An 11,178-nucleotide genomic window follows, 5' to 3' on the forward strand; every position below is an offset into this window, starting at 1 on the left:
TGAATGATTACAATTTATGTACACTTATTTCCGTCGTAGTGGTCAGTTTCTCTTTACATAGTGGTTACCGCCGTTGCGGTCAAATTTTAATTTATATATTAAATACCACCGTTGCGGTCAATTTCTATTCACCTAAAGGTTATCATTGTTGCAGTTTATTACAATTCACATGTAAAATATTTCCACCCTTGCGGTCATATACAAAACACAAATGTTTCTCCTATAACTCCCAAATATAAACCATTAATATTCGTTCACCACACACATCCAACATTTGTCTAAAAATCAATGCAACATAACATATAATTTCTTATATTTTAATCTTCTCAAAATTCCAAATTAATGATCCACGTATCAAAACCAATATACAATAATGATAATCACATTTAAGTATCCATAATATCATTAAAACAACAAAACTATCACAATTTCCCTCAATTTAACCAATTTTCATAATTTCAACATTTCAATACATCTAACACAAAACATTTAAACTCTTAGCAATCTTCATTGAAAATTTAACAGAAAACTTAAGTATTTCTAAACATAATTTAGAACATCACAAACATTTCAATGTAATTAAATTTCTAAAATTTTATTTCTTCGACACATTAATTCTTTTCAATTTTACATATTTCATTTTTCATTACTCATACAATTTCACATTGTCCCATACATTATTTTTATCAATATGCAAGACATGGAACATCATATATCACTGTACATTTAGATTTATTTCCTAAATTTCTCAAAATTCACCACTAACCTTTCAATCAATTCCAATAACATTTATAAAATATTATTTCTTCCTAAACCTATTTTCAAGCATATTTATTCCAATTAATAAACTTAACACCCAAACCCAATTAGCCAACTCACTTTCAACTTGTAAATCACATATACAAATCAAAATACCTTCCTAAGCATAATTTACTCGCACCTACAATTTAATGGCTATACTATACTATAATTCTACCCCAAATCTCATAATTTCCATACATATTGTTTTTTCAACACATACATCACAACATGTCAAACATCCATTCACTTCATTCATTTTTTATTATTACTATCCATTTAATAAATTCACACACAATTTGGACACTATTTATTCCTATACTTGGCATTTCCAACACAACACACTACACATATTCAAAATCATATATTGCTACAACAAGCCAATGTTATGTATATAACTCATTCACACGATTAAACATGTTTCCAAACAAGAATTTGATAATCATTCAATAAATAACATAACCTACTATCTCAAACATTATCACATCAATAATTCATACAATTAGGTGTCAATTCATAAGAATTTATTAATCAATTATTTATATTTCTTAGGACTCATTCATGGCCGACCCTAAGATCTTTTTTTTCTCCCTTAAATTTGTTTCAAATCTTATAATAATTATTACTAATAACCATCATTGCATATCTCTTACATTAAAGACAACACCATGATCAAGCATTTTCCCAAATAATTCTCAAAATCTTTCATTCAAAGTACACTAACAATTCAACTATAAATAGATATAATAATTAAATTCATTTTCAAGTATGTTTATTTTTATACCACTAATACCAAAACACCACACACAGTCCAATTCAATAAGTTCTCATATAATTGAGCAAATTTCTTAACTTTCATTCATGAAATTCATACACCCAAACAAAACTCTATATTACTAACCATATCTTAGGTTTTCATATTAATTCCTAAACATTCAATATCACAAAAATTGGACAACTTCCATCTCTCCCAATTCCATTACATGGTCGGCCATAAGGTAGCCATCAACCCATGATTTTCATTCAATTTTTTTATTTAATTTGTTATTGTTTTAACCATTGTCACTCAAATAAATCAAAAATTCATCGAAAACAATCATTCCCACCAAAAATCACATGAACCCTAGAATTGAAAATTCTAGGTTTTTCTAATTCTTTACACAATTGATCCAATTCAAACCATTTTCATGCATTCACATAATCCAACAACAATAGCAAATAGTTCAATTATCATTATTACACAAAAACCCACATGAACCCTAATTTCAAGAATTAAGGGTTTTCCATTACTATTCAAAATCCAATTATAAATTAAGATTTATTGGTCAGAAACATCAAAACACTCAATGGAGTGTGTTTCTTGCAACAAATCCCATGTTTTTTCCTTCCTCTTCAATTTTTGCATTATTTCTTTCACTAACATTCCAAGCTTGAAATTTCCTTTCTCTCTAGTTTTTTTTTAGTATCTTGGCTTGATATCTGAAGTAGAAATGATTATTACACTCTCTATTGCCTAAATTTTTGAAAGAACAAACACTAGATTTGAAGAAGAATGAACAATGAAGACTACTATGTTGTTTAATGGCTCTCAGCCAAAACAGTAGCAAGGAGTAAAAGTTAGCAAAAATTACAAAAATATCATTAATGAGTCCATATGTTATTTTTTTGTATTTTTATTGGACCATCAGTATTCTCGTAAGGCCTTTCCAATCTCTGGTTGTCTTGAAATTTTAATACAATATAGACAAATATATTAAGAGACTCTTCATCAAGTTTCAACCCAATCTAATTGTTGGATTGACAAATATGTTTGATACCGTTAAATTAGATAAGATAGTAGATAATTTTTCATCAAAATTCAAATTTTACATATTATTTCATTTACTTATAATATGATGATTTTTAAACTAATTCATTGAAAACTCCATCCATAATCATCATAAAAATTTTCCTCAAAATTTTCACCATTTTCAGTCACAATAGCGTGATGGGCTTATACCAATAATATATAGAAACACACACTTACTTTATGATTACTCTTAGACTTTTCAGATATTATTACCAACACTAGTTGGACAGATGAGTTAAGATTAAAGATATTATTACTAATAAGGATAGCAATATTAGTGGTGGAAAAACTCAGAAGAGTAAATAAAACTAAAGAAATAACTTCAAACAACCACTTTGAGCAACCTGAATCTCCTGAAATAATTGAATAATAAAAAAAAAACTTAAAACATAAAGAATATGAAGTATATTTTTGTTTAGGAATACATTAAAATAATATATTTTTTATTTTTAAAAATTTATTTTTGATATAAATATATCAAAATAATTTAGAAAACACAAAGAATAATTTAAAATAATATATATATAATATGATGGTTTAACAGTATTTAACAGTATCAACTCAAAAACAAATATAGATTCTATACCAATGAAAAATTAAAATGATGGTTTAACAAGAAAAAAAATCCTCGAGTAATCGTTAATCAGCAGCTTTAGAATTCGTGCTTGTATGTTGGCTATTGACAACTCATGAGAGGCGTAACTTTCTAGAAACTTTCAAGATCGATTTGTCTTTTATCGAAAAAAATCGCAGAAAGATGTGTTTTTCATGAAAAGTTTTTTAAAAAAACAAATGTAAGTGGGAGGAATCTTTAGTTATCGACTAGTTCAACTTTATAGTCATAAAATAGAGGAATCTATGATCACTTAAACATTATCTTATTGTTCGCTACCATACTTAAGTTTTGATGCTCGTACTTTTATTGAATTATTTTTTATATAAAAAAATAATATTAAAATATTAAAATGAAGTTAAAAATGACATAAAAAATTGATCATATTTAAACAACATTAATTACAACACTAATTAAGATTATGATAACGCTATTTATTTTTAGACAATACACACTACTTATAAAGAAAAAGCAGACATCAAAGAATAAAATTATACGATATAAACCAATTTTTTACCATTGAAAGATGCCACACGCCCAGCTCAAAGCGCGTGGTGGCCCTAACATCCTAGAAGTTTTTTAAATTTAAGTTACATTATCACCGTCAATTAAATCTACAATTAACAAAAAAAACAAACAAGACTAAAAAACTTTAATACCCCTAACTCCAATTACTTACATTTCTTGAATTCAATGGCACATATGTAACTTAACTATTTATAAAAAAAAATGAAAATATCGAGATACCCCTACCCTCGCTGTGTTGATTCTTTTATCCTCGAGGGTATTTTTGTTGTTTTACTGTAATTAAAAATATTGAATAAATAAAAATGCTTCCAGCCAAATTTATAATGATTAATAAACCATTAGAAAATACAAAAACATCATTGACTCCAAAACAAGTGATTTTTTAGGAAGGCCATAAACGAAACTTAACTATTGTAGTGAATAGTGGATTTTTCATATAGTTACAGGGAAACCTTTTTTGTTTTTTAGTTGTTTTTTTATCAATTTTTTTTATTATTATAACCACAACCACCACCACCACTATTACCGCGTCTTTTTCTTGGCAAAGAGAAATTTTACCATTTGATTTTTTTTTTTGTCTTGATATTGACACGTACTACCTGGATTCTATCCGTGAATAGCCACGCCAAGTATTCTTTTCAGGACCATTTTTATTACCTATCTAATATATTTCTTTTATATTTAATTACCTATTATATCTAATTAATAGACTACATATAATACATTTAGATTTATTTAATACATTTAATATATATATATATATATATATATTATTTTTTATTTCATTTTATTTGATTAGAATTCAAATTTATATTCATTTAGAATTTATTAAAAAATTTAAATTTACAATTTCTTATAATTTATTATTCTAAATTAGAATTTAGAATGATTCATTATTATTATTATTATTATTATTGAGATGAAAAAAAATAAACTTGATTTGAAAGATAAAATTAAAGACCATAAAAACTTTGACAAAATTAAAAAAAAAGAAATCAAAAGAAAAAAGACCAAATTAAAATTACTATTATTCCAACTGAAAAAAAATAAAAAACTAGATATGAGGGGTAAAATTGAAAACCACAAATTTTTTTATAAAAGAGCAAAGGAAAAAAAAAAGAATTGAAAAACTTACATTTATAAATTAGAATTGAAAACAAATAAAAATTTTAAAAAAGAAAAACAAACAAAAATCAAAAATCAAAACTAAAAGGACTAAATTTGAAACCAACAACAATAAGGACCATAGTTGAGTTTCTCTCTTTTGCCTCAATAATGAATAACCAAGGACTGAAAGGTAAGAAGATAAAGTTTATGAATGAAATATAAAAACCTAAAATAAGAAAGATTAAATATGAAAAAATAAAAATAAACTTATGAGACTAATTGAAAAAATAAAAAGCTTTAGGGATCAAGTTGAAGTTTTCCATGTTTTTTAAATAGTAAAAACGGAAAGGTTCTATGTTTTTTTAAGTGTGTAGTTTTGGTCCTTGTTCTCTATTATTTTTAAAAATTTAATCTTAAATTTTATTTTGTAATATTATTTTTTAATTTAACGTTTGAATATTTTATAACATCATACATGCCAGAGTATGTAAATTGAAATTGCTTTCATGATATAAAACCATGATAATATAATTTATAATGATAGAATTAAAAATAAATAAAGTTCAATGACCAAAGTGTAAAAGTAAAAAATTAGGGGGAAAAATGACTTAGCAATCACGTAAACGACGGAATGTAAAAAGTGCACGGTCTAAAATGCCCGCCTGTTTTAGTTCATTGTATAATTGTTTTTTTAAAATGGAAATTTTAATGGGAAAATGGCTAATTGGTACTTTGACCTCCCAAAAGGCCCGGTCCATGCACGTTACTCAAAATCAATTCTACATGGTATTTTTTTAAGGCAAAATCAATCCATCATGGAAACGTATCAAATGTGGAGCATACTTTATATATATATATATATATATATATATATATATATATATATATATATATATATATATAATAATAATAATAATAATAATAATAATAATAATAGTATAATTACCCCCCAAACAAAGACTAGGGTATTATATATAACTGATATATATTCTTAAAAGACTCGAGTTTAATTTTTCATTTGTTTTTTTTTAAATTATCACAAATAGCTGATATTATACATTCCGTGCCATGTTAAATAGCTGATATTATAAGCTTTTTTTTCCGCGTCGAGTGTTAATTTGGAGTGAGAAGATAAAATTCTTAAATATCTTCGTTCTTATGTACTGGAAGCAGCTTCTCTCTAAATTTCCTGGATCCTCACCGCCCCCTTCTATCTAGTGTTCTAAAATATATTTCAAGTACAAATTTGTGGGGTTGCCAAAACAGCCGTTAAATGTTTTTCTTTTCTTTTTTTAATTTTTTTTAAAAATAAAACTAATCTTCTCAACTGTAAATGATATTTTTGAACAAGCGCGTACGTACATCAATGAAAATTATATAAGTTTCTTCTCCAATAATCTTGAAGAGCAAATCATTCACATTTATTTGCTACATTTAGATGAATATAATGATTTTTTTATATTTTACTATATATTAAGATTTAAATTCGACAAGTTAAGAAATAAATTATACCTCCGTAGCAGTTAAACTACTCCCTTGGGATTGCCTTTTTTTTCCCCTAACAATATGTAACCTTTTAATACCACCCTGATGCTTGGATTTTTTATTTAAAATTAATTTTTATATTTTATAATTATTTTGATATGATGTTAAATTATTTCAAGTAAAAAATTCTTTAAAAAATAACCACACAAATAAATGATGGGATGTAGTTTTAATACCAATTAAATTGTTCTGACAATGTAGAATAAGAATTCAACCTCAGTAACATTTGCCCTACAAATGCTCAATTATAGAAGTGGTTTTGTTCTTTAATTAGGGTTAGCCGACCGTAGCCAAACATGACATGATTAGGGACAAACCATGATATAAACGGGTCTTAGAGAACTAGTGCTCTTATTAGCTTCCATACCAAAAGAATTAGGTTTGCCCAATTGGCCAGTTTAAGATCGATGTCCCATTTCCTGTCCACCGGTCCACGATTCCTAAAACCATATCCTCAAAAAAAATAAAATAATAATAATAATAATAAAATCCGACGAGTTACATATTTACGAGCTTACTCTTCGTGAAAAGCGTGGAAAATTTGTAGATATTTTGCATATTTTGACCAATTCAAAAATTAGTAAATAAAAGAATTAACCCTCCCTCTAATTTTGCTAACATAATTGTTTTTTGGTCGTAGAGTAAATTCTCTGTGTTTTATAATATATTTGAAAATATTACTTTTTAAAATGATTATCATTTAAAAATGCATCAAAATAATATTTTTTTATTTTAAAAAATTTATTTTTAATATCAGCACATCAAAATGATTCAAAAATATTTAAAAAATTAATTTAAAACTAAAATAATTTTTTAAAAAAATCTCAAATGCATAGTTGGATTGCAATGGAAACAGAACCTTAGTATATTTATTTAGTGATTTTTTAAATTGACTATCAATTTGAACATTAAAGGGTGCAAATAAAAAATAAAAAAAGCTGAGGACTGAAATGGAGAATTTATCGAGTACTCGTGTTTACTGGGACAGTGAATTTGAGAGGCATTGTAGATATTTGGTATATGTAATGGTAATGTAGAAAAAATAAAAGAGGGGAACAGTGAGGGAAGGCATATACGATAAGACCGAAGAAAAGGGAAGATGCAATGAAAATGAAAAGAAAAAACGAGGTGGGTTCCTTGCACCCAACGCATCTTTATGGCTTATTTTAATATAGGTTTGGGTTCGGAACTAGGCTTGGTTTTTGTAGACTTTCTCTTTGTGTGAGGATAAGAACGACCACTCTCTCATTCAAGAACCCCCATTTAATTTCTCCCAGCCGCCTCCATTTCTCAAAGACCCAAAGGCTTCTCCCTTCTTTTCTTAGCACCCGACACAAACTCAACACACATACATACACGCACAAAAACTCTCCCTCTCCCTCTCCCTCTCCCTCTCCCTGCTTAGTACAAACCAAGAAGTTTCATTATTTTCTTCAGTCTCTCTAAGACCAGGTTGACCATTCTCTCTTTAGTCATTCAAGCTGGCGATCGAAAACCAAGAAACCACTATTAAGCCCAAGAACAGAAGAATAATGGTAATGCCTTTGCTTTCTTTTGAGCTCTTCATCTTCTTTTCTGTTTTTTTTTCCCGGATTTGAAACACTGGTTTGTTTGTTTTCATTTGCTTTTTAAAATGTCATTGGAATTCATTTTGTGGAAAATGCATCTCACTTCACTTGGTGAATGGAGTTTTTGTACAACAGTAGTTGGTTCTTCTTTGTTGTCTGCTTGAAAGATTCTTACTTTTCTTCCTTTCCTTTTTCTTTTTAATACTAACAATCTGTTTGTGTTGAATTGTGTAGGGAGCTGGAGGACCTGATGATGAGGACCACAGGTGGCCGCCATGGCTAAAACCTTTGTTGCGCGAGAGATTCTTTGTTCAATGTAAGATGCACGCTGATTCACACAAGAGTGAATGCAACATGTATTGTTTGGATTGTATGAGTGGTGCTCTTTGCTCTCTCTGCCTTGCCTACCACAAGGATCACCGTGCTATTCAGGTAATTCAATTGTTTTCCCAATTTTGTATTTGTGTTTTTACTCATTCTTGTCAGTGTTTTGATTTTGGTCCTGGATTTTTCTTCCTTCCTTCCTTCTTTCTTTCTGTTTTGTTCTGTAAGGTTTGTTTTTCACTTTCCTATTCTGGGACTGAAAGAATCCCTCTGTTTTCTTACTTTTTTTTGGACATTGTAAATCCAATATATTAAATTTGTTTTTATTTCCATATATAGTGGATGAGTGAAGATGATTTTCTTTAAATTTGTTATTCAAAATCTCAACTCAATCTAGTCAATTGAATGCAGATTTTACCTTTTCGAAATTAAAACTTTCCTTTTTTTCCCTACATTTTCTAAACACCCAAATAGACAAATTTGGCCATTGGTGAAATCCTTTCTTCTATTTTTTTTTAAATGGGATTTCCGTGTCCTGCAAATTCTCATTTGGCTTTGCATTTTTTTCATTCTGAACAAAAAAATAAAAGTTTCATGAGCTTCACATGGTCTTCTAACACTCTGTCTCTTGATGTTTCTTTGTGAATGTACAGATAAGGAGGTCCTCATACCATGATGTGATAAGGGTTTCTGAAATACAGAAGGTGCTAGACATCACTGGTGTCCAAACTTATGTTATCAACAGTGCTAGAGTTGTGTTTTTGAACGAGAGGCCTCAGCCAAGGCCTGGAAAAGGTGTAACCAACACCTGCGAGGTCTGCGAGCGCAGCCTCCTCGATTCCTTCCGCTTCTGCTCTCTTGGGTGCAAGGTATAATTACGTTGTCCCAAATTTTTATTTTTCATCTTTTCCCTTTCGTTTACGGAGAAAGTTTTGGGAAAGGAATGGGGATGTGAGATTCAGACCCACCCACCCACCCACAATGTTATTTTTCTTGGTCAGCAAGCATTCTGAAAATTCCACTTAATTGAATTTTATGCTGGTGCTGGGTGGTTACAGCCTTCAGGAAGTTGACTTTTCTCGTTGTACCGAGGGGGAAATGAGAAGGCAATGTGGGCGTTGAAAATTCCATTTCCTTTCCCGCAATTTTCTCACCGATCTTGGATTTCTAGTATTTTGAATTTGCTTCTAGTCCTTACTAGTTTCTGCATTATAACATGAAACATCTTCTCAGTTGAATAATGTATAAATGGGGTAGTATGTATTAATGTTTGTTGGGTATCTATGGCAGATTGTTGGTACTTCAAAGAACTTCCAGAAGAGGAAGAAACAACAAATGTCCATGGCATCGGATTCGGAGGACTCTTATAGCAGCAGCAGCAGTCATGGGCAGTACATGAAGACGAAGAACAATGACAACAAAGTGCAGAGCTTCTCCCCCTCTACACCACCTCCAACGCCTGCTAGTCACCGGGCAGCAAAGCGAAGAAAGGGAATCCCCCACCGAGCCCCAATGGGAGGACTAATAATAGAATATTAGAACACTGATGATGTTTTAGCAAAGATATTAGATCACCCCCATATATACAAGTTTGTTATCTAAATGCCCCTCTTCTCCAAACCCCATGCTTGCACAGCTCTCTTCTGACAGAGAGGGACCAGTATTGGAGGTTTTAGCCCTAAGTCAATGTTGATGTGTATATAAGAAGAAGTAGTACTGCTACAGCACATAGAAGAAAATAACATGAATGTGAAGGACTGGATGGTAAGAATAAGAAGCCAAGGCTTTTGCTATTTATATTATATATAAAAAAAGAGAGATAAAAAGGAGAGAACAGTGGGGGTTGTTATACATAAGTCTGGGATTCAAGAAAAAGGAAAATGTAAATAGGGTTTTGGTGGGTAGGTGGGTCGCTAAGGAAAGAGGCAGTGAAAAGACAATGTACTCCCTGGTTTGAAAATGGTTTCGGCTACTTGTCTGGAACGATGATGGTGTTTATATAAAAAGGAAAATGAAGATAAGAGATTTTTAATTAATCTGTGTATGCGTAGATAGCACCTTGTTTTCTTCCTCTATTTAGAAACTTGTTCATTATTGATTCTCTCTGGTTCGACTGCACTAGTGGTGAGTGCTTCCAATTTTAGCGGGGCCCAACATGACTGGTAGCTCGGGCGTGTCGGTATTCTATTGGTGGTGGGGAAACCTAAGTGTCTTGATTCTCGGTATGCAAAAGCAGGTGAGCCGCCCCTGCCTTGGATGTTTTTTTTTTTTTTCCACTTAAGTTTCCTAGAGCCTTGTAGTCACGCGGGGTTTTTTTAAATTACTAATTTTTACTTTAAATTATTTTTTTTAATGTTTTGAGGTGTTTGTATAAAAGAAAAATTAAAAATATTATTTTAACATATTTTTAAATAAAAAGAATTATGAAAAGACAAAAAAAAAAAACTAACAACGTAGGAAGTGGGTTGTTAAAGTCGGTTCATGTGGGACCCAATTTTGTGTTTCTTTCTTGACCATACGATTATCATTGACAAGGGCTTTAGGTGACTGAGTCCGAGTGATTCTTTTAGCTGTTCACAATTTGTATTTTGTGGGAGTCCCTCAAATTATTCTATTTGCGGGGGGTAAAAAAAAAATGCGTTTGGGTCTGTATGATAATTTTAGGTGACTAACTGATTTTTTTTATATTTAATTGAAATCCAATAGGCTTTTTTTTTTAAAAAAAAACTCCAATCCACTAGGCTAACATGCAAAGGTATCTGTCCATATTTGCATTCCAAACCCATCCTTAATTTTGATTCTCTTTGGACTCTTTTATAGCATGAATAATGGTAACACACACAATT

General features: G+C 29.9%; 1 protein-coding gene across 1 annotated transcript; it reads left to right on the plus strand.

The window, feature by feature from the left end:
• Positions 1-7,685: 7,685 nt before the first annotated feature.
• On the plus strand, positions 7,686-10,368 carry LOC7491860 (protein RGF1 INDUCIBLE TRANSCRIPTION FACTOR 1). Its single transcript, XM_002303387.4, has 4 exons — positions 7,686-7,975; positions 8,243-8,440; positions 8,986-9,201; positions 9,623-10,368. Exons 1-4 carry the CDS (start codon positions 7,973-7,975, stop codon positions 9,869-9,871), a joined length of 666 nt encoding a protein of 221 aa, XP_002303423.1. The 5' UTR covers positions 7,686-7,972; the 3' UTR covers positions 9,872-10,368.
• Positions 10,369-11,178: the final 810 nt, after the last annotated feature.

The sequence above is a fragment of the Populus trichocarpa genome, chromosome 3, assembly GCF_000002775.5.
Source record: "Populus trichocarpa isolate Nisqually-1 chromosome 3, P.trichocarpa_v4.1, whole genome shotgun sequence".
NCBI classification, from domain to species: Eukaryota; Viridiplantae; Streptophyta; class Magnoliopsida; order Malpighiales; family Salicaceae; genus Populus; species Populus trichocarpa.

Bases quoted from the DNA above. Each gene is read 5' to 3' on its own strand.
- LOC7491860 (XM_002303387.4), top strand. The intron at 8,441-8,985 runs GTAATTCAATTG...GTGAATGTACAG, and splicing joins AGGATCACCGTGCTATTCAG to ATAAGGAGGTCCTCATACCA. The intron at 9,202-9,622 runs GTATAATTACGT...TATCTATGGCAG, and splicing joins TCTGCTCTCTTGGGTGCAAG to ATTGTTGGTACTTCAAAGAA.